Here is a 26,423-nt window from a genome sequence, read left to right on the forward strand (position 1 = left end):
AAAAACGGACGGACAGACAAATTAAGGAGGAACAAAAGAACGAACGGACGGAGCAACGTACAGATGTGGAGATCATGAGGATCAAACCATGTTCCTAAGCTACGCCTGCTCCTATGAATCAATTAAGAATAGATAAAGATCCTTCATAAATCCAAGCAAACTTTATTTTTTCTTATAACATGCGTCGTTTTTTAAACATAAATTTTCTGTGATACTAAGAATGATTTCAGCAGCGTACCCACTTGAAATATTTCCGACATGGTGAATATTCGCCTGATAAATTACTAGTTGTCGCTATAATTGTGTCAAATATCGAGAAAATATCACAAATACTCGAAACGTTAAATAGATGCAAATTTAGTGAATTATGGCGGCTTTTGTTTGCCCCGTTATTAATAATTCTTCAAAGAGGCTTGGGTGGTAACATGGTGGCAGCCATATTGGAGGGATAAAATTGGTCATCCAACATGGCTGCTGCCTTCAAGCCCAATTACTATGTACTTCCCTTGTTTAATTAAATGAAGCCGAGACAAATTAGAAAATACGTCAGAGTCACTATGGGAACACTAGCTCTTCCAGCGCTGCAAGAGCGGACATGTTCACATCCATTAGTTCGTTACAAAGAAGTGTAAACTGAGTAGCTTGGCTTGACATTATGAGGGACCCCACGTCCTTCTCAGCTAGTTGCCTGCAGTACAAAGTAAGCAACACGTCCAGATTGTCATCATCAGACTTTCCAAATTTCTCGGCGCCAAATTTTTCCCTTAAGGTTCTCAGTAGGTACACTGCACCCTCGATATTTTTAGCAACGAGTGAATCGATTAACATCTGTAAGGCTGTGTCTTGCGTCAATGCCTCTAGTTCCTGTGTAAGGGTGCTGTGGTCTTCACTGGCCTGTGGAAGGTGTTCTAGAACTGAGACGATTTCCGTGCGAATTGAGCTCGCTCTGTGGGTGTGGTCGGTTACCTGAAACACGAGACAGAAACAAGTTATACTCCAGTGATCTGAGAGCGCTACCTATTAATCAGCCATTATTATAGAACCCTTGCATTGATTTGCTAGAGAACTTGTTCTGGGGGACATAGATTCAACGAAAATTATTTCAGTATGAGTCCCGTTCTTGAGTCTGGTTTGACTAGCGAAGCTAAAAATACGATAGCAAGTGTGACTTTTTTGCTGAAGAAATCCTTGTTTTAGCGCAACAAAAATTTCGAATCCTTGTGTTTTGGTCCGATTGCGTCACTATTCATTCTAAAAGTTACTTTACCTTTGCAAGCTGCGCACTCTTATCCAGAGATTCCAAAAGTCTGCTGTACGTACTACAAAGCAATAGAAACTGAAAATGCATCTGGTATAGACATCTGCACAGCTCTAGTTGTCGCTGTTCGTGTGACATTTTGTCTAGTGTCACGGTATCAGGCTCCTCGTTGTGTGACCCCACGGATGATCTCTTGATGGCTAGCTTCACGCAGTCCAAACACTGCGCGGCTTTTTGAATCTTTGCGCTGTAGTTCACGTAATGATCGTGGAGTTCAAGTGTCATGAATTTCTGCTTTTCAAATAAGCGGGTCTTTTTCAGAGTCTCCGTGTCCAAACAAACGTAAGGACAGTCCCCACGAGCCACCAAGAACTCCAGAGTATTACAAAAGTGTTGAGAAACCTCCTTGAACTTGTCATCCAGGTAGTTACAACACTCTCTTGTCAAAGAATAGAATTTCCGCCTGGCCGTCTTGTATAACGACCAAAAGAGCGAGTACGTATGTACAGCGGTAACACCCGTGGTATCCTTGACGATAGTGGTCACGTGTTCACACCAGATCGTTTCAATACTATCATCTGCGTCCGTTATTCCTCCAGTAAGGGCGTAGATTTGGTATTCTCCTTTTCCGGAAGGCGAGGTACCAACAGCAGATTCCGTGCTAAAATTAATCCAAAAGTACGATTATAAAAAAGCTTTAAATAAATTCTGATCACAGAATGAAACCACTTTAGAACACGGGAAGTCAATCTCGTACCCAGAGCCTGCGTTTCTTCTGGCCTGCGACGAAAAACGAGAGCTCTGGCATAATCCATTTATTGACGCATGCGCAGTTTTCCGGAAGTGAAATATAATCAATGAAAATCATGCCTTCAAACAGAGTTCTGTGTTTATTTCCGATCAAAATAAAAATTAGAAATCGGGAACATATTTTTTATTTTTGGCAAGTTTTTTAACGTATGCGCTCTTATACCGGAAGTCCAAAAAATCCTGGTCTCAAAAAGTGGATTATGCCAGAGCCCTCTTTCTTCGCCGCAGGCCAGAAGAAACGCAAGCTCTAGGTACGAGATTGAGGAACAAGTACGACTGAAAGCTCATCAGTTAGACTGCGTATAAATCGCGTATTCTGATTGGCTGCTCCACTACTGGACTGGGCTAACAACGATTACTAACCAGTAAAGAAACAAAAATCAAATCAAAAATGGTGTTTTGTGAAGGTTTTGGACAAGGGTACCAGTATTAAGCTGGCACCTTTGGGACCTTGCCTGGCGCCCGCTGGACACAGGTGTCAGCAGAGGTTCATGTTATGTAAATATATGGAAAGAAAATTTCGTGATCCGGCAGCTATCCGTTTAATAAAGTGTGTCCGCTGAATAAGGGATCTGTTTAATAGATGTATCACACAGATATAAAACAGGAAAGTATTACTGACCTTGTGCTGCCATGTCGTTCGTCTGACTGTCCACTATCATGTGAAGACACTACGATCACCACCTCGTGATCCCCTGATGTCTCGGCCTCCACCTCACCTACCGACTCAGCGGCAGACTCGGCAGCTGATTCAAACTCTGTTGCAGCACAAGTTGTGCTTACGGACCCATCGTTCATCGATTGATTTAGCTGTAACATTAAAAAGGACTGTTAAGGACGTTCATGGGCATTGTTGGCGCGCGCTCATCGTGATGATGTCATTCCAATGTTTTGATAAGCAAAATCTCATAAAAACGTCTATCATCTCTTATAGCTCTAAAACGAAGTCGGGCCCCTCTTTTTTATTTCGTTTTTTGAAAGTACTCGGTAATACCTTACTTTAGAGGAAAAATCAAAAAAATCTGACGATGGGATCTTTTGCCCATGAACGTCCTTAAAACCTGGGCACACTATGCGACGCAGACATCACTTGCAACGAGGTCGTTTGCACGACAGTCGCATGGGTGGACACACGATGCGATTTCGCGTTGCAGGCAACGTCGCATCGTGTGTCCGGGCCTCTGTTGAGCTGTTAAATAACGAAATAAGTATTGATAGTTTGCAGTCATTCCTGGGACATGGCTGCCATGATGGATGTCAGAGTGATTCCTTTTAACCATAAAACTAAACGTTATAGTAATGCCTACTACTATTTTAATGAAAACAGAAGAATTTTTTTGTCTACTAAATTGGGATAATATCTATTTATCGGGACAATCCAAATCAAGCAATATCTTTGTTAAATTCAACCACCATGGCGGCAACGCTACACTTTAACGTTCTAACCCCTTGGTTAAATATGAATAAATTCTCTATTCACCTCGTCCTCCTCATCAGACGATTCATGCGGTGTTGTCAAGTCCAAATCGCTACCAGAAAACGAGTTCCTCTGTAGGGTGTTCTTCTCTAGTGACTGTACGTCGAGGTTTTCGTAGGACGCGCGGTGAGATTCATCGACAGGCCAAACAACGAAACCACTTTCATCGTTACTCTCTAGCGACACGTCATCCAGGAAGTCGAACTTCGTCAACACGCCCATTATCTGAAACAATAAACCGTAAGGGCATTAGTGAAAGACCCTATCGCTTTGTTTAAGAATACCACTTCACCCTCAAGTAAGGGAACACGAAATCCGTGGGGGGGTATTTGTAATCAGGAATCGAAATGATAGTTTTTTCGTATAACTGTAAACCGGCACGGCACGGCAAGGCACGATAAGGTACAAGACACAGTCACGGTAGGGAATTGAGGTCAAAACGACCTCGTTTGAGCCAATTAAAGGGCGTATGATTACTTCTCACCCCACAGCAGGACTAGAATACCTGATCATCTTTACAAGCTTCGTTATTTATGTCCTCATTAGACGAATGCTGTTCGGTTGGTTTTTCCACAGCCAAGTCACTGGACGAGCTGAACACCACTGAAGGACTTTGCTTTAAGCCCACATTGTGACCACATGTTTGTAGTACGTGTACGAGGCGTTCCCGCGTGCGACGCTGAAAATAAACCACAGTTATCATCACCAGCACCAAAGAAACATTCTACAATATATGACGTCAATTAGGCACTGACAGCCCTCGATTTATCAGGAGGAGTGGGTGGGGGGGGGGGGGGAGGTAGTATTAGTGATGAGAGCAAAGGTTTTTTAAATTTCTTAAGATTCTGCATTTCTTTACGTTTCGGTCAAAAGCTATACTAGTGTAAGGTATGCTCTTAAGGGTTGCGCAAACAACTCCCATCTTTCTTATAGAGCTGTTAAGTTGTGACGTATTTCCGAGTCCACTTTTCCCATACGATTGAAGTCACACTTAAAAGCCCTATATGTAGTCCGCCAATCGCGTTGGGCCATGGATATCCCATAAAGGTAAAACATACCTGAGACGTATTAGGTTTTCTGGGCGCGGGAAGATCAGGAACGATCTTAGAGTCCTTGACCTGGTCAGGGGTTTCTAGGTTGTTCCTTTTCCCACTGACTGGGATGGACGACAAGTCATAGGTAAACTCCAGCGTACGCCCAGGAAGTTCTTTCTTGACCGGTATAGCATCAATAGCCCAGGTATCACTGGTAGACCAGACTGTGCTTGCTGGGCGTGGAGGAGGGGTGTCAAGGTTGGAACAGTTTGAAACAGCAAGCTTGAGGATCTCTAGGGATTCCCTCCAGTAGTTACCCTTAAAAGAAATCAAATAGACGAGGTTTACGCACCGTATGATCAAGGTCTAAGCAATTTGGGCCCGATGGTGTTCAGGACATTACAAAAAATCTTCTTATACATACCTTAAGGTACTTTGAAATAACCTTTAAGACATTGTTATGGAACTGTTTCATGGTGATGGATGAGAAGTCAGTCAGCTTGATCAAAGAACACAGGATAGCCAGAACAGATTGTTGTGAGGACTGAGGACCATACTCTAAAACCTGTAGACAACAAATGATTATCTTCCGTCAATGCTGAAGAAATAGAAAACGCGCGCGCGTGCTGTGTGCAGTTATAAAGCACGCGGGGATTGGCAGAACACGAGAGAAGTGTTAGGAGAAGCAGAACTCGTAGCGGAAATCTTCTCGATACTTCTCGAGTGTTCTGCCAATCCCCAAGTACTTTATAACTCCACACAGCACAGCAAGCAAGTTTTTTATTTCTTTTATAAAATACAAATCAAAATAACTTTTATTTTGGATACGAATAACAAATAGAAAGTGCGCGCGCGTGCTATATGCTCTCATAAAGCACGCGCTCCCATCCAATTAGAACGTGATATCCATAACAGTTATTTTTTATATTGTCATATAGAGATCTTTACCTCTAATAAGAACGTAATATAGGACTTGCTGTAGCGACCAAACGAGTCATGGACGTATTTACAGACCACCTCTACCCATGTGCTTCTTGGACGAGGATAGGACTTGTCTGCGTACATAATGAACATCTTACCGAGATTGGTTAGACCGCTTGTTCGACGACACACCTAAGGATAGAAAAATATATACAATTATGTTTCAACGGGCTAAATTATATTAATATAAACCTTATGATGGTCTTTCGTGATTCCTGCGCTATGATTGGCTGATTTACTAGCGGTCTATTAGTGATAGAAAACTATTATTTTGCTTTTATAAAACCAAAACAACACGAAAAATAAATTATTTCAACCTAATTTCAAAATTATTTGTATCCATTTTTGGACCAACTTATACCAACAATTAGACCTCTCGCCTTCATGGTCTGAGTGAATACCCTATTCGGCAGAAGGACTCGCAGACCATTCAGGGTTTGAGTCTAATTGTTAAATATACTGTCGTCTCCGCGCCATCCCTCCTTACAGTACCACAGCGAGCCCGCACTCTAGATAAAATATAGTAAAATAAAATTTGAACAAAATTGTAACTAACCTGTACAATGTTGGATGCGTATGTTTTACAGAACTCATCGGGTTCATCGAAGTGATCAGTCATGTATGGGAGAAGAGCCAGGATGTTCAAGCCAAAACCTTAAAAAATACGCCACAGTAAACAATAGCCGAGATAAGGGAGAGAACTTTGGGGGGGGGGGGGGGGGGGAGTGGGGAGGATGGGGCTTCAGAGAGGAGGTCATCAGTAAACAAATTAACTAGTGTGGAAGGTCGTCTTGAAAAACAATACGCTGCGCGCCTAGGTTGCTGGGTAATTCAAATACGACTCATTCGTGGAACCAGTCTCTAAATTTGATCTTGTTTTAAAGTGAAAATTTTCAGTTACAAGTTTGAAGTAACATACCAGAGACTTGTGACGGGTCGACAATAGCAATGTTAGTGAACTCAGTAAGTCTTGCCAGAAGACGCATCGAAGCATCACTAGTCCCAGAGCTGGTAAGACCCTGAGAAAAAAGAGCGCAATATATAAAATTTCCAGATAGCTGAAACCATTTCAATACCCTGGGTATTTCAACATCCTGAGGTCCTATTTCGCTTCCTGTGGTTCTAACGAGCGAGCGCGGACTTCCCTTGAACACAGCAAACACCAGAGCGACAATAAATCGAATCTCTGGACTCCAGGGTAGCGTTTCAACAATGGATAGAGATAATCTCACCTTGAGTACTAAGGATTGTAAGCCTGGAAAGTCTGTCCAGTTCAGCTTTTGTAGTACTTTTTCCAGTCGGTCTCTTGATTCGGGTCTTCCTAGGTTCAGGAACGTCATCACCTGATGAAAAGAGACCTGGCTTAATAAGTGCGCTGTAATAAAGGTAAAGGGCTTGCACTCATGATCTTTCCCGTGCGACTTGTTTAACGTCTCTCCTGTGCGTGTAGCTTTAGCTTTGAATACCCTTAGAACCAGATACTGATCGGTGAGAGAGAGGGAGTAAGCACCGTCGGCTCCCTGGAGACTTGTTGAACGTCTCTCTAGTGCGCGTAGCTTTAGCTCCAACTACCATTGGAACTGGACACTGATCGGTGGAGATAGTGTAAGGGAGCACCGTCAACTTGCTGGAAAGGCGAAAAGTAAAACAAAATCAAATGACCTTAAAATGAAAAGAAAAATACCCACATACCTGATTAAGCAGCTCAACTGCCATAAGGTATTCATGGTCGAAGTCAGACTCGAATAATGACACGGCGATCCAAAATACGCGAGTTATCATATCTGTCAGGGCCTGAGGACTGGCTTCGCTTGTTATGCGCAGACACTGGACACTTGCACTGAAAAGAATAATACATGAAAACCAATGATCAAAGCCATGCCTAAATTTCAGCTTGCCCTCGGATTGGTCTAGAAACTAGAATTTTGATTTTAGGAAATGTGAAAGCTCATGTTATGATTGGCACAACGAATGCCGTTAACAGCTCCCTTTATCAAGGACCATAACCAAACAGTTAATAAGGCTGAATATGAAATTTTGGGATGAAAAACTGCAAAAACGTTTTTAGGAATTTTACAGTAAGAAAATAAAAGAATGATTAGTTTCCGGTTTTAACAATGACAGTTTTTGTGCACCATGTTGTATATTTTTGTTTTCAATTTCGAGACCCTTTGTGCACACGCAGCGCAGCGCAGCACAGGACCGCATAGCGCAGGACAGCACAGCACAGCGCAGCGCAGCACAGCACAGCACAGCACAGCACAGCACAGCACAGCACAGCACAGCACAGCACAGCACAGCACAGCACAGCACAGCACAGCACAGCACAGCACAGCACAGCACAGCACTCATGTCATCATTACCTTCTAGTTCTTGACAGAATATCGTTGTTATGTGAGTTCAGTCGTCCAATATGGTTATAGAATCCCATAGCTCGTTTAATATCACAACCACTGCTCAGTGATCTGATGTGACGTACTGACAAGTTATCATTGGCTAGCAGATCAGAACGATGAGCAAGAGGGCCTCCTCGACCAGACAGGGATGTTCCGAGAGGAGACAGGATATTCGAAAATTCATCATAATCCAGATCTTTTTCTTCTTGACTTTTTGGGACTATTCCTGGACCATATGGAATGACCCTGTCCCGGCCAGCAGGACTTTCTTTGGAATCGTACATTGTCCAGTCAGTAGACGCCTCGAGTGTTAGTAAGATTTCCATGACATAACCCTGAAAATCAATATTGTATGAAATATCGTCTAAGCACAAATTTTACTGATTATGAAAGGGTTGTAAAAATATTGAGTTAGCTCTGCCATGGGAAATCACTATGACCAGACAAGAGTAAAGAGACATGAAAACGAAGGATTTACATTGAAGAAGGAAGAGGGGGAGGAAGAGGAAGAGGAAGAGGAGGAGGAGAAAGAGGAGGAAGAGGAGGAGGAGGAGGAGGAGAAGGAGGAGGATAGGAGGAGGAGAACGAGGAGGAGAACGAGGAGAACGAGGAGGAGAACGAGGAGGAGAACGAGGAGGAGGAGGAGGAGGAGGAGGAGGAGGAGGAGGAGGAGGAGGAGGAGGAGGAGGAGGAGGAGGAGGAGAAGAACGAGGAGGAGGAGGATGGATATACCTGAACATCTTCACTACTATCACCAACAGACTCCACCAGTCTAGAAAGAACATCACTAAGCATTGGCCACGAGAGAGGAACCTTGAGCGCTCTGAAGATTTGAAAGGATCGTCCTGCGTAATGCCTGGAAGAGCAGGTTGTCGCCCAATGAAGGGCCATCTTAGCCCACTTATCTTGCACTTCATAACCAACATCAGAGCCACTGAAGATGTGGATGAGTAAAGCAATGAAAATCTCCATTTGTTCTGCGCTTTTGATTTTGGAGCAGCGAGGCGTGATGTCCTCGAAGGACCACAGGGGTTTGGTGGCACTAGAAAGAGCAAAAATAACAATTATCTTAACAAGTCAATAAAAACAACAACAAAGAAACTCACACACACAAAACCTTAATCTAAATCAGGGTCAGGGCACGGCTAATCTACAGATCGAACCCTAATTAAAAAAATATAAAAAAAACAAAAAACAATCACGCCCTATTTCTATTGTTTTATATAGGGTTTGAATTTTGAAGGAAAGCATGTCCCGGGTTTTGAATTGATAATAGGGGCTTTAAGATTTGCAAGATCTACGACGGCGACGTCAACCGGAAGTATAAATAATTTCTCTTTGGGGTTCTTTTCATTGGATATTTTATTCAACGACATTGTCAGTAAAGTCAAAAGACTCTTAAAGACCTTTATCGAACAAGTTCCTGGCTGATCTAAGTCAAAGCATGGCTAACCTTCAGATCGAACCCTAAAACAACCTCCGGGATGATCTAAGTCAGGGAATGGCTAACCTTCAGATCGAACCTTAAAACAACCTCCGGGATGATCTAAGTCAGGGAATGGTTAACTCACAGATGAAACCCTGAGTGAGTGTTAGGGCTTTGCAGAGGAAGGAAAACAGGAGAATCTGGAGAAAAACCCTAGAATAAAGAGACCTGACAAGATCTACTTGATTGTGATGCCGTGTCTGGAAATAAAACTTGAAAGGTGAGAGACGAGAGACGAGTGAAGAAGAAACATAGTGACAAGTACCTGTTGGCCAGGAATTCAATCAAGCTCTTGACCTGCTCGTATTTGCTACTCTCTTCGTGTTTGTCATCCTGGTCATCTCCTAGAATTTCGTTGCCCGCAACAAAAAACCTGTGAAAAACAATGGTTTAAGTCACACGTACATATATAGAGACCTGCGACAAGGCCTTAGTTACTGAATGAGTGCGTCGTTAACCCTTGGTGTCATAATCAGATACTGGGAATAATCTGCCGCTGCGATGATGATAATAATAATAATTATTATTATTTTCAATGAATATTCAAAACTAGATAATAATAATAATAATAATAATAATAATAATGTTCAAAACACACTGGTTTTTTTAAACATATATTATTAGGATTAGTTTTTACTAAATAGATTTTATGGTTATACATTAATTAGTAGATATATTTTTATCATAGTATATTTTATTATAGTTTTTCTTTTTCTCTTTTTTAAAAATTTTATTTATTAATTTGTTGCAGATATATTTAGATATTATATATAAAGATTTTGATTACATTCTTTGGCTAGGATCCTACGATAATGCATTATTAAAGCTACTGATTATTATCATTATTATTATTATTATTATTATATAATTGATATAGCGCTTATACATCGTTGTTCTAAGCGCTTTAAATTAGATTAGATTAGAGCTCCATCTACATAGGAAGGAGGCCCGTTACCGTCACTATTAGTTCTACACACACAAAAAATAACAACAATTAGATAGGTTTACTAGGATCAAAGAATAATTTTCATGTAGGCCCTTTTAGATCGAATTAAAGCAAACAAGTCTACAGACATGCGACGCTGAGTCCGGGGATCGAACTCAGGACCCCAGTCGCATTGAACCTATGAGAGGCGAGCGCTCCCATTACGTCACTTATGCTTCCCATAAAACAAATCATCATCCTAAAGAAATGGTGGATAAGCGTCACTTACTTGAAAGGTTCAGACTCTGCATCATGTTTACTGTCTTTACGTTGTGCTTGTTCTGACTGATCCTTGGAGCCAGCGCCAGCGCTGGATTGTGAGTTGTCAGGAAAGCGCACCATACTACCAATATCCAGTGTCCATAAAGACTTCTGCAGTCCATATTTGCCGAGTCCTTGTTCTGAGGCAGCCATGAAGTCAGATAATGGCTGAGCAATGTGGATGTAATTTCCGTGACACACTAGAATGATGACGAGGTTGACCAGTAATCGCTTGCAGTGTTCATATACTAGCGCCTTGCCATGGTCTAAACCTATAAATGACAAGGTCAAAAAAGGTATTTTAATTTATAGTCAACTTTGGTTACAGCAGACACCCTCGGGACCGTCACTTGATGTCCCGCAATAGCAAGAATTAATTTTGTTCATTTCTTTGTCAGTATTTTTGCCAAGGAATTTTCTCCTGTCCGTAATAGCGAGGTGTCCTTAATATCAGGGTGTCCACGAGGCGAGAGTTGACTGTACTTCCATATCGCAGCGAATGCTTGCTCAAGTGAACCCCGAAAAAAAAACCCCTGATATGTGATGTCAAGTCTAGTTCCACAAATAGGTGTGGGCGAAGGTATATAGAGAGACATATTGACCATGTCTTAAATAATGCCACTCACCTAAGAAGATGACATGCAACATAAGGGGAAGATGGCGGTCCCACTCCACTTGTGGTTGATCGAGTACCAGCTCTGTCAGCACCATCAGAGCAAAGTTACACCTAAAAAACCATGTGACACATTTCATGATATCTATCTATGTCCTATACGAATCATTGATACCCTGAAACAACCTCTCGGCTGATCTAAGTCAGGGCACGGCTAACTCACAGATCGAACCTGGAAACGACCCGTAGGCGTATCAAACCGGAGAGCTCTGATAAAAACCCTTGAATCAATAGAAAGACTTAACAAACTTTACTCACATGTGATGCCGAGTCAAGGAATCGAACCCACGACCCCAGAGGGGAGGTGAGTGCACTACTGCTACACCACCCTTGGTTCCCACAAGATGGAACTATAAACAACACACATCCCACCCAATCGTAGCACCATTACATTTACCTGTACAAAGAGGCCGCGGTAGATGCAAATGGCAGGATATCATCTAATGGTGCAAAGTATTTCTGTCTGTCTGGTACAGGTAATGGGGTGGGTGCGCCTTGAAGCTTATGGACCCTTATGGCCCACTCTAGAGGCCAGAATACCTCCTGCCCTCCCTCGTCAATGATTGTTTCATCTTCTACGTCTTCAGGTTGGGCTAGAGGAGCGACGTCACCTTGTTCATTGGCACCTGATGCTGAAAACAACGGTAATTAAAATGAGGAGAAAATGAGGTTAAAAGAACATTATGAAATAACTGGACGAGGACAATTCCAAGAATTGCTAAAATTGGACGAGGTTGTTGGCCGAGTCCAATTTGGCAGTCATAGGAATTTTTCGAGTCTAATTGGACAGCATGAATTCCTGTTACCTATTAATTATATAGCTACCTGTTATTCCATATAGGTAAAAGCCGAATTATTCTTTAATTTTCAAGGACTGTCCAAATATTTTTTTAATTCGACAATTCTTGAAAATTAAATAAACTGTCCAATTAACGCCGGTGTAGACGGTACGATTTTCGCCTACAACTATCGTATACAACACGCTCGCGTCTGTTGTAGGCAAGTTGTAGACTTGATTTACACGCTACGACTTGAGTTGTATGGCGCGAGCGTGTTGTATACGATAGTTGTAGGCAAAAATCGTACCGCCTAAACTGGCCTTTAAGAAATTATGAAGATATAGAAATATAGATAAGTTATAGTGCTATGAAGTTAATTTTTTACCTATATGGGATTGAAAGGTAGCTATACATTTACAAACATAACTGTAGCAGCGCATAACAACCCTACAACCGCAATAACCTATCTATTTTCCCAGTGAAAATATAATTCTAGGTTCCGTTTTTAAATCATTACTGGTAACTTATCTCCACTGACCTTGTTCGAGGCTGCTCATCCTTGGTAAACTCTCAACCTTTTCTTTCCTTTCTTCTTTGGATTCTTTTTTTCCTATTTCGTCCAATGGTTTGGGTTTGTCCTTTGATTCAGTACTCTTTACAGGAGGGGGATCGCATATGGAGTCTCTGCTTGACGAGGTTTTGTTGACCACACGGAAGTAGGGTGGTCCGTCACTACGTTCAAACTGCGATGCTACTGTTTCTGTCAACTAAAAGCAATCAAAAAACGTCAGTGTTGTTATCTGACCTGTGGGCAGCAATCACAAAACAACAACAATGAATGCAACAACGGCAACGACAACAGCAGCAACGACAACAGCAGCAACAGCAACAGCAGCAACAATAACCGCAGCAACAACAGCAACGACAACAACAACAGCAGCAGCAGCAATGCAACAACAGCAGCAACAACAACCGCAGCAACAACAGCAGCAACAACAACAGCAGCAACGACAGCAACGACAACAATAACAGCAGCAGCAACAACAACAACGTCAATAACAGCAAGAAGAATACAACAACAACAGCAGCAGCAGCAACAGTAACAAAAACAACAAAATCTTTTCAAAAAGGTGCGCACAGTTATTATCAGCTGAAGGAACAGCCTACATTGAGTTTAATTCCTTTAATTCTAAAAACCCCAGCAAGCATTAAACACGATCGTCTGCCACAGTTAAGATAGTGAGATCTACCAACCTTAAGTTCTTCCATCAATTCTTCTACTGTCTTTTCAGTCTGGGCTCTTGCAATGTATACAGCTAGCTTCTTGGCCTGAATACACAAGATAAAGCACAAAACGATCAGGGGTGATTACCATTAACGCAGAAAAACTTGAAATTCCGGTCTAAAAACAAATGGCATGCATCATTCCAATCGGAAAGTTCCGGAAAACTAGGTCTTCCGATTGACGTAATCCACTTTTCCCGCTCTTTTCGGTTCTTCCGGTAGACGTCTGTACCATTTGTCGGATGTCAAAATTTCCCGCTCTTTCCTTACCGCCGTTTGCATTGCTACGCGGCGACCCCAGACAAAAATCGCGACATGCACTTTGCAATAGACTGCCGTCAATCAAACACGTTGACGTCATTTAAACGCATTTGGATCGGCCCGGTGAGTGTGGCTCATAATACTTGTAAACAATCGACAAGTTTTGGCGCCTTTTGAATCACACACGCGTGTAAATGACGTCAACGTGTTTGATTGACGGCAGTCTATTGCAAAGTGCACGTCCCGATTTTTGTCTGGGGTGGCCGCGTAGCAATGCAAACGACGGTAACATTAACAAACGAGTTTTGTAACCAGATGGATTGATTTAAATGGTAAGCACCCCAGTACCTAAAGCACCTAACATGAACCAGTTCGATAACTGTGAAAACTCAGGACATGGTCACAGTACCAATTGATAACATTCAATACACCAATTCAGTCATCATCAATGTCGTTATCCATTGAAGAAACAACTCTACATACGACAACTTGTTTTGACAACTAACTTACATGAACAAGTACTTCAGAGTGGCCCACAACACCGGATAGTGTGATCAGGTAGCTCAAGATCTCGTGTACATTGTTAATCCAACGACTGCAGAGACTTGCCCAAGCAGCTTCGATCTCTTTGCTGAACTGATCGTCATACTAAATGGGGAAAAAATGAAATACCTAAGGGAGCGTTCATAACTCATCGTAAGGGATAAATGAATATGATATTCTGTAATTTTTCGGGGGGAGGGGGGGAAATCCAAAAACGTGGATAAAAGCACTGTGCATTAGTTAACATCCAAGAACAAAAACACCAAATTTGGGGGGGGGGGGGGGGACGTTGTCGGGTCTGAAAGGTTCAATCTTCGAAGAAAAGAACAAAGGGTGTTCTAAGTAAACGGTAAATTGGGCTAATATTATGCAAATTCTAGTTTTGCAGCTCTCAAACAATTATTCAAGTTTTGGGTGGTTGTAGATGTATCTGTATTCAAACAATCTCCGAATGCCGAGAATATTGACTACCCAGGATAGCAATCGGTCTTGGCTTCAATGATCCTTTTCGACTTCACGGACTTTCAATTTGGTTTAGTTTAAGCTAAACTACTTTAGGTTTACATCACAAAAGGTTTAGAAAAAAATAAGATAACTAGTATATTACCTTAATAGTGATGTAGAATAGGTTGTTTAGAACTAACTGTGTAGCCTCGAGTGAACCCCACCCTTCATCGTTCAACTCTATCGGGAGAATGAACTGATGTTCGTCTTCTTGGTCAAATTCTACCTCTACTTGTGGTGCATTTGGTGGGTTAGCCAGATCAACCAGCTCAATGTTGGCCAACCAAGGCAGCATGTACTGTAGTATACATCGCTGACCTGCAAGGGAGCTACTCTGGAAACGAGATGTCATTTCTGAAACAAGAATAGTGGGAGAAAATAAGAAAGAGAGAATGGAAAAGCACAAAAATCAACTCCTAAATTCCAATTCGATCACGGAATGAGGGCCACAGGTTTGTTAGCCACTGGCTATTAAGTGCTACCCTCGTGAACAAAGGACAGTTTTTTTTATAACAAAGTATTCATACATTTTCCAAGTTGCACCACGTGGCTTTAGGAATGTAGTTGAACAGTCTGATTGACAGGCTTCTAAAACCAAAGTTTGTGTCTGCCGAAATTGAAGACTGGGTCGTGCTCCATTGAAAACTAATGTAAAAGGTTTACCTTCAAACATGTAGACTGTAATCTCTGGGTGTGCCCTGGCTAGAGCCTCGGACAGTTCTCTTTGAGACTGAGAGTAGCTACAGTGAGCAGAACAGGAGATGGATGGAGGGGTATACTTGAAAAACCGTCTGTAAATAAAGATAGATATCAAAAAGATCAAATATTAAATATCTTAGTGCATGCGCAGACGTTTTTCACTTGTGTCAACAAAGACTGTATGACTGTGAAATTGAACGGCACGGTAAGGAATTGACGAGATCCTTTACCAATCACAGCACGCGAGATCACTGCTTATCAAATCAAAATGCTCAGACACAAACAAAATCGTCAAGGATACGGTCACGGTCCTTTTATGAATTTTTCAGTCGTACAGAATTAGCTCAAAGGCATCATTTCGTGTCCCGTTGCTCAACTTTGGAGCGTTGAAAATAATAAAGAAAACAATAACGGCAGCTGTTATAAACAAGACGACAATAGTATGCCCTAGATTTTCTTCAAGGCACTCAAAAGGTAATAATATATTACTTACCGTTCTAATATTTGCAATAGTTGAGAGGCTTTTTCTCTGATGTCAATACAAGCGTCTGCTGTCTTAAACAACACCACGTTCAGCATTGGAATCATTTCACATGGATAATCGTTCCTGAAAGAAGCGCAATATGACCTCAATTAAAATAATTAAGGTTCTCGTCCTCGCTTGTTCATTCACCCACATTTCACAGTATATTTAACCAAGATGTGATATAACAGTTAAGCCAGTTTTGGTGAAAAGACCGCACAGCCCAGAGAAACAGGCAGGAAAAAGAAGATCAAAAATTTATCTGGGGGTGTGTGGTGGCAGTGTGGGATTCACCCCACGACCCCCCTCCCCCTGAGCTATTTTGGTAGAAAGGGAACATTGTCACCCGGGGGTAATCTTGCCAGTTTCGGGTAGGGATGTGCCGCTGAGCCCACTGAACCCTGACCCTGTTCCAGAGTAAAATCGCTGAAATTCATACCCTGTTCCAGAGCAAGATCGCTGAAAATCATACCCTGTTCTGGTACTGCGAAAATGGATATCCTGTTCCAGAGAGGATAAAGCGTAATTTCATATACCCTCTCCCAGAGCGCACGCGATTTTATATACCCTGTTCCAGAGTAGAATCGCTGAAAACCATACCCTGTTTGGCGGCACGTACCCGTATAACGAATATAGGGGAGTCCCCCCCCCCCCCGGGCATTGTCACTGTACCAGTTTGGGGAAAGGAAGAGGGGCAATTGAGGTGACGAATACCAGGGAAACAAACAATTCTCTTCAATTCTCTTTGCCCTCCCTAGCCTTTCTTGGCCCAAATATTTCTTGGAAACCGTTACAAAGAATATTTCGTCTCATTATAATTTTTACTCTCCGTGATTACCTCTTGGTGAAAACAGTAGCCAGAGCTCTAAAGCACCCACTAGCCACCAGTTTCGTACTAGTATGACATTTATCTATGACCCAGTTCAACAGGGCTGGCGTACTGTTGTTGTTCTCAAGAAGACGAACCAGCGTGTCACGACCAAGAAGATGAATCTAAAAACCAACAGATAAAGATATTACAAAATAGAAAGAGCAAGTCAACAAGCAAGTCAACCCTTGTTCTCAACTGAATGACAAGGATGGGGAGCATTGGTTTTATGAGGGAGTTACATATGAGAAATAATCAATATAAGGTGCCATCATAGAGTTGCAGTTACTGTCGAATAAGGCCTGCACGGGTGGCATAGTGATTAGAGCACTCGTAGCTCACCAATGCGACCCAGTTTCAAGTCCCGCCGGAATGATTCAGAATTACTTTACTCGATTTTTTTTTTTTTTTTTTTTTTTGTGGTTTATGTATAAAATTCAATCAACTACACGCCAGATTTGAACCTTTAAACCAAATAACTTTCGCATCAACTCTGACTCTAACCTTCTCTTTGGGTGAGTTTAGGACAGTCTGTAGCCAACTGTACAGGTAACCTCTCTGAGACAAACCATTGGCATCAAACATAGGACCACATTGAACCAGCGCACACATAGCCTGAAACAGATAACAATACACTCGCGTTAATTATACTAGTATAAACTGGATGGTGTGCGCAATTAGCTTCTGGGATTCTTAGACTTAGCATCGTAAGTGAAGGGGAAGGGATAAGATTTAACAAAATGTGTGCATTACAAGTGAAGGAAGATAAGCATAACTTTTTTAGTTAGACTTATTTGATGTTCAAATGTTTTTGTAGGGTTTGCTTGTTTGAATCATTGATTGCGCACAAGTTTTATGTGTATAGAAAGCGCAGTTGCAAGTAGAGCGCATGCAGTAAAACCATGAAATAAAAACAAAGTTGATACTGAAAAATAGTAGCTATTTAGTGACTGATAGTTGCTGTCACTCGACCAGAACATTCTTTACACAAAAGACGCAAATGGTCTCTTGTGTATTTGTCTTTTCGCAAGTCCAACTAAAGTTTGAAAGACTAGGTTCGTACTTACATGTAAAGTCGCTAGTTCTAAGTCATTACTTTGCGCGCTTGGAATAAGTAAAGTCCTGCCATAAAAAGAAATGGTTTTAGAAAAGATTGTACAAAACATGCCATGAATTATTGATAAAAATGATAGATAATACTTTTACGTACTTTTCAACTCCAGGCACTTTGACGCCAAAGTGCGCACACCAACTACTGAACATGAAAAACAAATCACGACGAAGACCCACTGGCAGCAAACGATCTTGGTAGGATTCTGGCGAAACATGAACATCAATGGTTATATATCATGCATCAGAAGGTAAGCAAACTTTATTTTACAGGGTGACACTGAGTAAGTGGTTGAGGTTAGCTGATTCGTAGACTGGTATCCACAGGAGCCTCAGATACAACAACAAAGACAGAATCCGAATTGGAATTAGGTGCCGGAATCTAGGAGGTTTGCAAACGCAGGGCAAGTGTACAGCTGTACTTACTTGATACTGATGTTATCAACTTGTAAACAAAGTTACAGAAATTGAGTCTCAAATGCATGATGGCTGGCCAGTCCTTGTCTGGTTCACCTTCTAGGTAAAGTCTGAACAGGAGAAAATAGATATCAAGAGATGCGCATTTTGGAAGCATGGTGTGTGTTGCTAATGGGCCACCTTTGTGGTCTTGGGCTTGCCATTATCCGTTGGAAGAGTTGCTGGTGTTTCAGTTTGAAATCCCTTATACAGTCCCTAAAGGACTCCTATTCTAATTGAAACCAGGTTTTAACAGTCTTTTTATTTTTATTTTCAAATGTAAAAAGTTAATGCATAAAGGCAGTATTTGAGCAAATGGTTTGTAAGCATATCCAGTGATATGACATCAGAACCAACAGCCACGGGTTGTCAGAGTTGACTCGGTCACGGTATTTTAAAGATTGATGTAATGCCAAATTAGGAAAATGGTTTTAAATCAAAGCATACCTGATACCATCGATATACTCAAGAAAAAATGCTGTTAAGCCATCTTCTCCAACCAGTTCACTTGCACTGAAAAAGGAGTTGATATGAGAAAAGTGATCAAACATGGAAAAAAAACAAGAATTATTATCGATTTGAATTCCCATTTTTCAATAATTTCTTCTTTATTCTTTAAGTGTATTACTACATATAATTACTACATATTAAACCACCCATTTTCTCATATTATTTCCTAGGAAGTCCTAAGCTTTTTTTCAAGGGTTAATTACGCACAAGTCGCCTCTCATTCTAGATTACCGCTCCGTTTCACGGCAGTGAAAAAATCAATAAGATTGGAATCCCATTTACAATATTTATTTTTTCCTTTTCGAGCCTTGGTTTTTACCTGTCAGCAAAGCAGCCGTAGTGTGCATTAAGCTCAAACACCTTGGTTAAATGAGATCTCAGAGAATCCCTCTTTCTTCGCTTACGAACAGACTAAAAAAGAAGCAAGATGGTATATTTAGGCAGAGTAGTTTTTTTTAGGGACACACACGATCTACCAAGCCTCTAGTCTTACCTCAGCACGTCTGTCTAGAGCTTCCCTGCACGGGATGTGGATTTCCTCTATAAAGTCCCTGTTCAACGTTTGTATGAATTATCAGCATCAAACAACTATAATAGAACCTGCACACTATTTGCTAAAGAAGTATTTTATCAAACTTACAGAATGAAATGTCAGAGAATTACCGCCATTTGCATTGCTACGCGGCCACCCCAGACAAAAATCGCGACGTGCACTTTGCAATAGACTGCCGTCAATCAAACACGTTGACATCATTTACTTGCATGTGTGATTCAAAAGGCGCAAAAACTTGTTGATCGTTTACAAGTATTATGAGCCACACACCAAATGCATTGACGGCAGTCTATTGCAAAGTGCATGTCGCGATTTTTGTCTGGGGTGCAGGCCTCGTAGCAATGCAAATGGCGGTAACAAGTAACTCTACAGTAATGAGAGGATGATTCAGTATGTATTACTGCAACTAGCATCACTTGTGTCTTTTAAACTCATACTTGGAAGATGTAGAGATGCGCTAACAAATGGAGCCCCGTTTTTTTCTTCAACTCGACAAGCGCAAAACCAGAACTATTTTAGAGGTTTGCATGCATTTATATTTTGCTTGAGGATGAATATTTATACCTGTAAGATGATGGGCTCGTCCTGCCAAGACTGACAATGATTGCATCTCTTATCTTAGAACAGTCACTTTTCAGAAGGGGAACAGCAAACCTAAACAAGCTGTCTACCATGTGAGGTGATGGCGGCTGGTCGAAGGAAAAAATAAAAGTATAAATGTTAGTTAATTCATGAAAAATGGACTGCTGCAAATATTTGTATTATATTAACTAAAATCACTATGAGCACAGAAATTTTCAGGGTGAAGACAAAACAACCACAAACAATATAATAATTATTATTATACAAAGTGTTGAATATTACCTGCTAATTTATTAATGACTAGTTTCATATATTTAATATTCATTTGTCTATTTGCTTTTGCCATATCTTATGAGCTTTAAACAAAACAGATTTTTTTCAAAGGAATAAATCAAAACACTTACTCTAGAATCTCCCTTGGTTTCAGACCCTTCAGACGAAGTACTGAAATGAATGTGTTCAAAAAGGTTGATAACCAAATGTACTTTTTCAACATATATATGTTTATAGGTGGGAGTGAGGGAGGAAGCTAGGTGCCAGGGGGTGTGACAAGGAGAGGGAGGGGGGTTTAGGCTAGCTGAATCCTTTCTTACCCATTGTCTTGCTCAGGAGATTCACTTCGAGAAGGTGGTGACTTTGGATGAGTAGAGCAAGCAAATACCAAATAGTTTCGCCACAGAGATATATCACCCACGTTGGAAATCTTTTTGGGTCCTCGGCTGTACATGGATGACAGACTAGAGATGGAGTCCATGCCTGAGGCACTACAAAATAAGAACAAACAGTAGCAATGAACTGTGTCAGAAGCATGCTTTGTCATTCACTAATCCAGTGCTCTAACAAATCCTATTGATTCATATGAGAAGCACATTTAATGCACCACAGAGCTGGATATTTCTAGTTATGGGTCCTTAAGCTCAAAAATATACAAGCATATGTATGCATTTATGCACTTTAACACACAATTCTTACAAACGAGAGGAAAAACTAGGACTTGATCAGGGACTGTGGAAGAAATTGAAAAGTGGGGAGCCTGGCTATATTGAAAATTCCCTGTTGACCTGGGAATGAAGATTTCCTTACCTTGAGTCAAATACAGAATAAACGTTGACTAATCTGTTAAAGACTGCCGGCCAACTGAACTGCAAAGCAGAAGGACAAGACTCAGGCAGGTAATTGTTGTCCAGTAGACCAGCCATGAGGTTCAACCAGAAATCGCTGCAGAGAGAAAGCATTTGCTCGCTTGTTTCACGGTCAGTAAATGCTGACAAACGATCGTTGACGATGGCTATGTCTACGTTACCAAGCTGGCCGGTAAAAAGCTGGAAAAATAAATAGATATTTCATCCTGTTAATTCAAATATTCTTGTCAACTTGTTTGTAGAGACTATTTCTAGACTGAAGTATATGCTTTATAAAGCATAAAAATATCCAGGAAATCCCACAGTTCGAGATATTTGGTACCAGCTATCATTGGTCGAGTCCAATTAGATGGCACAGGTCTGTTTTGGTCACATTCCTAGGTAGCAGCTACATGGTTATGAGTCAAAAGTGAGAAGCACCCTTACCTTTTCACTTTGTGAAACAGTATGCAACATTTTGTCCAGTACAGTAGGGAAAACTTGCTCAATGACATCCATCATGATCTTTTCTTTTCTACCCTATAAATTAGTCAATCGAACAGGAAAAAAGAGTTATCATAAAATAAATGTTAAAAATCTTGCATTCTGATTGGTTGGGAGTGCGTGCTTTATGAGAGCACACAGCATGCACGCGCCCTTTGCATTTGATAAAAGAAATAAAAAACTTGCTTGCTGTGTTGTGTGGAGTTATAAAGCACTTGGGGATTGATAGAACACTCGAGAAGTGTTGAGAAGCACTCACTATACGTCGTGCTTCTCCTAACACTTCTCTTGTGTTCTGCCAATCCCTGCGTGCTTTATAACTCCACACAGCAAGTGTGCGCATTTTCTATTTCTTCATTTTTGCAGCTTTAACTTTATGATGTGCAGGCTTAGCCTCACTTTAGAGTTAAAAATAATAGCAGAAATTGCAACAACAGAACTAGCAGCTCTTGGATTCCAGGTTAGCCCACACATTCTAGAAATAGAAATTAGTATGAGTCACCTCATTAGATACTGGCTGCCACATGTGGGACATAGCTACATGTACTACCTCTATAAAAAATATTAACCAACCAATACCTTATTATCTGGGTCCAGTAAGGGGAACATGGTCTTGACTTCCTTAAGCACCAACAGTGCCAGTCTACGTATAGACGGTCTTGAGCTACAGAGCATAACAAGAGCACAGCCCTCTAAACTGTGTAGTACAGTAATGCTGTCCACTTCCTTTTCACTGGGAAGATTGTGAGTAGACAGTTCAACTGTCACTTCTTCACCACTCTAGAAACACACACAAATATGGAAAAAAGAACTAATTTAAAGTTTAATTTAAAAGTTTCTTCCAAGTATCAAGCCATTCTGATTAAAGCATAATTTAAAATAAACACATGTTGGAAGAGGCTGTTGAGCAAAATATCATAGATTATGGCCAGTTCAGAGGTGAAATTTTCATTTCCAAATCTACAGGGATGGCTTAAAGAAGCGCCGTTATTTTTCTTTTTTTGATGCAAACAGCAACTCACTGTTCTAGGCTACTTAATCAATTAATAATTTATCAATTTTTAATACCTTGAGAACTGAGTCCAAGGAACTGACTGACGTCTTCCATACTGCAAGAAGCTGCAACAGCATTCTCAATCCACTGTCCAGCAGGGAAAGAACATTGTCTTGTACCTCTTTGAGTATGAAGTTGACAAAGCCTACATAAGGGGAAAAAATGTATGAGTAGGGTTGGGTGGTAGTAGTTTGTAATGATCAATACATGTAATACCTAGAATAGCTACTTCTCTCCAATCAGGAAAGTCCATCACAAGAGACTGCAGAGAAGAGAAGGCCAGCCTGGAGACAGACAGACAACAAAAACACCACATATTTCATTTACAAGGTTTTAAAAAATGGCCAGTCATAGGACAATGTCTACCTGCAATGCTCTGGTCAAATCTTTGCCTTGCTGGTCATTTTGACTAGTAACATTGAGCTAGAAACAAGTTATAACGGAGCTAAAACTAATTTGGTCAGTCAACATGACCAGCAACTGGCAAATTCTCATCTTAAGCTCTATTGATGTATCCTAAGGGACACAGACTTGCTCATTTATTCTATTTATTCTGTCACATTAGCTAACCTACCCTCTCAATTCTTCATCCATGTGCACTGTCAGTCTAGAGAGAAAGTCTACTAGTTCTGTCTTGGTCATGCCTTCTGGGATGCACCTGAAAAGATGACAGACACTAAATATATTATCTTGCTTATCTAAAATTGAATGGTTCTTCCCATTCTTCCATTCTACTGACATCCCGTGATAAAAAGTAAATATTATAAAGAGGATGATGACACACACCTTGGAATAACAGCAATGCAAGTCCTAAACAAGTCAATTTTTGACTTGCGCTCACCTCTGAAAGAACATATTATTGGATTAGAAATTAATGAATCGAATCCATGCAGTTCTTGTAAGGAGTAAACCAAAACTATATTGATTCTATAATTATAACTCTCCTTGGCTTTAGATGTGGCGATGTAAGGGTAAAAACCATGATAGAAGATTGAAATGCTGTGGAGTGAGATGAAAAAATGCGATAAACTACTTACGTGATCATGTCGTCTGCTTCCTTGTGAGAACAATGTGGGTTAGTCATAATCATAGGTTTACCAACTTGAGTATCAAGACCCCTCAAGATACTATCCACAGCCTTTCTGATGCTGGAGACATTTTAAAATAGCAAGAATGTTAGTAGGAGCAGGTGTATCTCAGCGGGTTTGTACATGGCCTTTGGGGCTCCATGCAATTCTCAGGATCTCCAAGTCTGTATAAGCTTTCCTTTAATCTTAAATCCTGGTAAACAGAGCACAGATGGAAAAAGGAGAGGGGGGTAAAATGTGAATTGTCAACTTCCTGGGATACCAGCCACACAGCTGAAGGAACTACTACTGATGTTTAATTAAGTTAATATTTACTTTAATCTGAGAAGTTTGAAAATCATTAATTATTAGGAAAACATTTAGATAACTAGCTGAACATTTCAATAACCGCCTGGTAATTTTCATGCCTCTGCAGCCGCTTGGCAACTTTCAGATGTCTGGGAATTTTGACTTTTGTTGTCACTTAAATTTACTGAAGGAACCTACTAGGAATTATGATTTTCGGTTCTTTTTCTTACCTGTGGTAGTAGTTTGCTAGGCCTATGACATTAGCAGCCTTTTCATTAAGGGCGATTGGGAGAGTCATCTTCTTAGCTCTTATGGTATTACCAGAGGGCAAGGTACTTATGGTGCTGGGCATAGGGGGAGCTTCACCTCCCTGTAGAAAAGAAATATATAATAATCATGGTGTCTACTATTATGCTAAGGCCATGATCAATATGAATCTTGTAATTTGAAGTTATGATTCTTCTCTAATTGCACTGTAAGTACAAAACAGACAAAATCAAGACAGAAAAAGAAAAAGGAAAGTGAAATTATTTTTAAAATCAATATTATTACCTTTCTCTGTAAGTTATCAGCTATAACAAAGAAAGCTCTTAGTCCAATGTTCATCCTCTGTAAACAAAGTAGAGGTTCATTAAGCAGGGGTTTTATTTAGGGTCCGGGATCAGAGAGTGCTCCTGGTAACTAAGCAAATTCTATGGCTCAAACTACCATTAATAGCTTAGCAATTAAAAAGTTGGTCCTCAGGAATCTCCGACTATTTCACGACCTATTATCATTCCATAACTTAATGAAACCTGTGAGAAAGTATAATGATGTAGAGCATTCGATCTGAATCACTAGCTCTGGACATAGAACTTGCCTCAGGGCTGATTTGTCTTGATGTTCTGCCAACACCAAGAAGGTCAACAATTATATCATTCATGGCAAAATCAAGCTTCTCCTGGAAAAAAGAATAAAATAAACTTACATTAGTAAGGTGATATAATTATATGAAATATGAATATTTGTATAATTCTAGAAAATATTAATTATCTCCTGCACAGAGGTAAATAATGTGCAAATGTACTTTGGGTCATCACATTGTAATGTAGTGTTTCCTTCCCTGAGAAGCTGCATGACACAGCGTGCAGCATGTACCATTAAATATAAAATCAGGGTCAACATTTACCTGTGCAATGAACTGTATAATTTTCACAAAAATATACAAAGGCACATCTTTGGGAGATGGAATAACAGCTTTTGACCCTCTAGGAAATAGGGTGTCTATAATGCTTCTCAGTCGGCTGGCAATTCAAAGACTTTATTGTTAGAATCACTGATGTGAAAAAAAAACGTGTTTTTCTGTGCAGAAACATGTAAATTACTTAATTATATACCTTATATTATGCCATTTGAAAATTTCTTTTAATTGATATTTGTGCACTATAAATTAATAAATTGTATATCTAGCACATAACTGGGATGATCATGTGTAATCATGATCATGATCATCAGCATCATCAGTCATCACGATCATCAAAATAATTAAATATTTTTAGATCATTGCTGAAATAGTTGCTTAGATTCAAAGCATAACTGTGATAATAAAATGTCATCATCATCATCATCAATGCTGTACACTTCACTATTATCAATATCATAATCATCATCAATTTTATTAATAAATGATCATCCTGTTTTGCATACCTGACAGTGGCAGTGTTGCTCTCACATTTGATCCTCACAGCATACACCCTAATCAAAAAATGCAACAGAAATACTAATCAAAAGAGTAAAAATGAATGAATGAATAATGAATGAAAAAATTAGTAAATGGATGGAAAGTTAGATGCTCAAAAGTTTAGCATTTTCTTTGGAAATCCTTAATTTAGCTGAATAAGACTAGTGTTTTAACCCACCAGACAAGCCGGTACAAGCACTCTAGTGCAATCCTTTGGGTCTTCACATCTTTTTGCTAAAAAAAATAAAGAGAACCACTGTCAAGCAATGTCAGAAAGATCTATCACTTTGCCGTGAAACGTAAACTGAAATAAGCCATATCCTAATGCTTTATATGGTTGCTTTCAACTGGAACCTGCCAAGTCTGAATCCAGTAAACCTCCCTCCCTCTTCTTTGCAGAAAAATTAATCAGAGAAAAGCCTATTATAGCTGAATGGGTCTCTCTGTGGTATACAAATGGATGAAGTTCCTACGGAATCTTTATATTGTAAGATCTTGTCACCAAATAGCAATATGTGGGAAGCATAGGTGCACCAATGTGACCCGGGTTCAAGTCCCAACGAGCTCGATAATGTATGTGAGTAGAGTTGTTTGTTGGTTCTCTCCTGTGCTTTG

At 40.4% G+C, this 26,423-nt stretch overlaps 1 protein-coding gene across 1 annotated transcript in view; it reads right to left on the reverse strand.

Annotated features, from left to right (window-relative positions):
• Positions 1 to 146: 146 nt before the first annotated feature.
• The window catches only part of LOC116292597 (protein furry homolog-like), a 33,264-nt gene continuing 6,987 nt past the window's right edge, over positions 147 to 26,423 (reverse strand). Inside the window, exons 12-60 of the mRNA XM_089039515.1 lie at positions 25,987 to 26,042; positions 25,775 to 25,822; positions 25,257 to 25,371; positions 24,948 to 25,028; positions 24,641 to 24,697; positions 24,319 to 24,458; positions 23,750 to 23,860; positions 23,499 to 23,555; positions 23,287 to 23,370; positions 22,929 to 22,996; positions 22,727 to 22,857; positions 22,238 to 22,438; positions 21,602 to 21,694; positions 21,117 to 21,355; positions 20,627 to 20,797; positions 20,438 to 20,477; positions 20,016 to 20,140; positions 19,392 to 19,449; positions 19,218 to 19,309; positions 18,836 to 18,901; positions 18,359 to 18,459; positions 18,033 to 18,138; positions 17,890 to 17,944; positions 17,327 to 17,437; positions 16,793 to 16,947; positions 15,925 to 16,038; positions 15,396 to 15,523; positions 14,836 to 15,086; positions 14,196 to 14,333; positions 13,395 to 13,469; positions 12,679 to 12,907; positions 11,759 to 11,993; positions 11,315 to 11,415; positions 10,657 to 10,960; positions 9,708 to 9,815; positions 8,689 to 8,998; positions 7,924 to 8,291; positions 7,253 to 7,400; positions 6,793 to 6,903; positions 6,480 to 6,579; positions 6,117 to 6,214; positions 5,528 to 5,692; positions 5,004 to 5,144; positions 4,604 to 4,897; positions 4,051 to 4,224; positions 3,549 to 3,770; positions 2,691 to 2,878; positions 1,268 to 1,919; positions 147 to 966 (exon numbers count right to left, since the gene is read on the reverse strand). Of these exons, the coding sequence (XP_088895641.1) occupies positions 556 to 966; positions 1,268 to 1,919; positions 2,691 to 2,878; positions 3,549 to 3,770; positions 4,051 to 4,224; positions 4,604 to 4,897; positions 5,004 to 5,144; positions 5,528 to 5,692; positions 6,117 to 6,214; positions 6,480 to 6,579; positions 6,793 to 6,903; positions 7,253 to 7,400; positions 7,924 to 8,291; positions 8,689 to 8,998; positions 9,708 to 9,815; positions 10,657 to 10,960; positions 11,315 to 11,415; positions 11,759 to 11,993; positions 12,679 to 12,907; positions 13,395 to 13,469; positions 14,196 to 14,333; positions 14,836 to 15,086; positions 15,396 to 15,523; positions 15,925 to 16,038; positions 16,793 to 16,947; positions 17,327 to 17,437; positions 17,890 to 17,944; positions 18,033 to 18,138; positions 18,359 to 18,459; positions 18,836 to 18,901; positions 19,218 to 19,309; positions 19,392 to 19,449; positions 20,016 to 20,140; positions 20,438 to 20,477; positions 20,627 to 20,797; positions 21,117 to 21,355; positions 21,602 to 21,694; positions 22,238 to 22,438; positions 22,727 to 22,857; positions 22,929 to 22,996; positions 23,287 to 23,370; positions 23,499 to 23,555; positions 23,750 to 23,860; positions 24,319 to 24,458; positions 24,641 to 24,697; positions 24,948 to 25,028; positions 25,257 to 25,371; positions 25,775 to 25,822; positions 25,987 to 26,042 (7,626 nt within the window). The 3' untranslated portion in view covers positions 147 to 555. The remainder of the gene's footprint in view (positions 967 to 1,267; positions 1,920 to 2,690; positions 2,879 to 3,548; positions 3,771 to 4,050; positions 4,225 to 4,603; positions 4,898 to 5,003; positions 5,145 to 5,527; positions 5,693 to 6,116; positions 6,215 to 6,479; positions 6,580 to 6,792; positions 6,904 to 7,252; positions 7,401 to 7,923; positions 8,292 to 8,688; positions 8,999 to 9,707; positions 9,816 to 10,656; positions 10,961 to 11,314; positions 11,416 to 11,758; positions 11,994 to 12,678; positions 12,908 to 13,394; positions 13,470 to 14,195; positions 14,334 to 14,835; positions 15,087 to 15,395; positions 15,524 to 15,924; positions 16,039 to 16,792; positions 16,948 to 17,326; positions 17,438 to 17,889; positions 17,945 to 18,032; positions 18,139 to 18,358; positions 18,460 to 18,835; positions 18,902 to 19,217; positions 19,310 to 19,391; positions 19,450 to 20,015; positions 20,141 to 20,437; positions 20,478 to 20,626; positions 20,798 to 21,116; positions 21,356 to 21,601; positions 21,695 to 22,237; positions 22,439 to 22,726; positions 22,858 to 22,928; positions 22,997 to 23,286; positions 23,371 to 23,498; positions 23,556 to 23,749; positions 23,861 to 24,318; positions 24,459 to 24,640; positions 24,698 to 24,947; positions 25,029 to 25,256; positions 25,372 to 25,774; positions 25,823 to 25,986; positions 26,043 to 26,423) is intronic.

This window comes from Actinia tenebrosa, unplaced genomic scaffold (genome assembly GCF_029948245.1).
Source record: "Actinia tenebrosa isolate PJP-AT-01 unplaced genomic scaffold, QUT_ActTen_1.0 PGA_scaffold6__47_contigs__length_16458017, whole genome shotgun sequence".
NCBI lineage: Eukaryota > Metazoa > Cnidaria > Anthozoa > Actiniaria > Actiniidae > Actinia > Actinia tenebrosa.